This window comes from Papaver somniferum, chromosome 4 (genome assembly GCF_003573695.1).
Source record: "Papaver somniferum cultivar HN1 chromosome 4, ASM357369v1, whole genome shotgun sequence".
NCBI classification, from domain to species: Eukaryota; Viridiplantae; Streptophyta; class Magnoliopsida; order Ranunculales; family Papaveraceae; genus Papaver; species Papaver somniferum.
This window is the reverse complement of record NC_039361.1, coordinates 32282876-32284002: the sequence shown is the minus strand read 5'-3', so window position 1 is coordinate 32284002 and position 1127 is coordinate 32282876. Positions and strand designations below refer to the sequence as shown.

The following is a 1127-nucleotide window of genomic DNA, read 5'->3' as shown; positions in this document are numbered from 1 at the left end:
ACTCTGTATTCCGTACACACAACTAATGAGACTTTTCTCTTCTTCTCTCCTCTACTTTGTATCTCTTTCTATACTTTCTAGTTTATAAGAAGAAATACACGTATAATTCTTTTAAGTGTTTTGAAATAGGAAATCCTAATTCCTAATCTAACAAGGAAGCAGTTGTTGTATAACTATAAATACATTAGACCCCGGCCATGCTATTATATAATGCACACCTCTTGAGATTTTCTTTACTATCAGACTTCTCTTAAGATTTTTTTTTGTACTATCAGACTTAAGTCAAGGATGGAATCACAAGACAGTTTTAATGGATGTGAAGCACATATACTTTGTGCAAACCGATGGATGGAACAACAACGAATATGAACTTATGTATCAAGTGTTATAGGGATCAAGTCAAGGCAGATGAACAATCAATTTTAGCCAAAACGGCTTTCGAGAAATCTTCAAACCCTAAGAAATCTCTTACAACCCAAGCAGAATCATTCGTCTCAAGTGATTCTAGTGTTGCATACGAGAGTACGGCTTCGCCAAGTTCAGCATCATCAGATTCAGCAACATCCACTAGTGATGGAGAAAGCGGTGCAGTAGCGAAGAATAGGTATTTTAGTTGTAACAAGAAACTCGGATTGACAGCGGTTAAGTGCAAGTGTGAACCAGTTTTCTGCTCGGCTCCCCGCTACCCGGAGAAGCATTCATGTGAATTCGACTACAAGGGCGTTGGAAGAGAAACACTTGCAAAATTTAATCCTCAAGTCAAGGCGGACAAGATTGATAGATTTAATCCCAAATATTATCTCTGGGATTTCTTTTAATTTAATGTTTTTGACGGATAATTGCATATATTTGAGCAATTTTTGTTAAATACATATCGATTATCAAACGCAAAACATCTTATCGGAATTTTGAATCAAAACGAAATCCTTTCAACAATGACAGTTAAGAGACGCCTCTTTAACATCTTCCTTGCATAATTTTTTTTCTTTTGGAGATGATGCTGTTTGATTAGGATGCGGAAGCATGCAGATGCAGTAACCTAGCAATTTTTCCTTACATAAATTTTATATAGGCAAGGAAAGCCAAGCCCTTATTTTTAACCATTCACTAAATTTGTATCACTCTGT

At 35.9% G+C, this 1127-nt stretch overlaps 1 protein-coding gene across 1 annotated transcript; it reads left to right on the top strand.

Moving 5' to 3' along the window:
- The first annotated feature begins 344 nt into the window (after nt 1-344).
- Nucleotides 345-818, top strand: LOC113272295 (zinc finger A20 and AN1 domain-containing stress-associated protein 1-like). The gene has a single exon (XM_026522151.1). The coding sequence runs from the start codon at nt 345-347 to the stop codon at nt 816-818; it is 474 nt and encodes a 157-aa protein (XP_026377936.1).
- The last annotated feature ends 309 nt before the right edge of the window (nt 819-1127 follow it).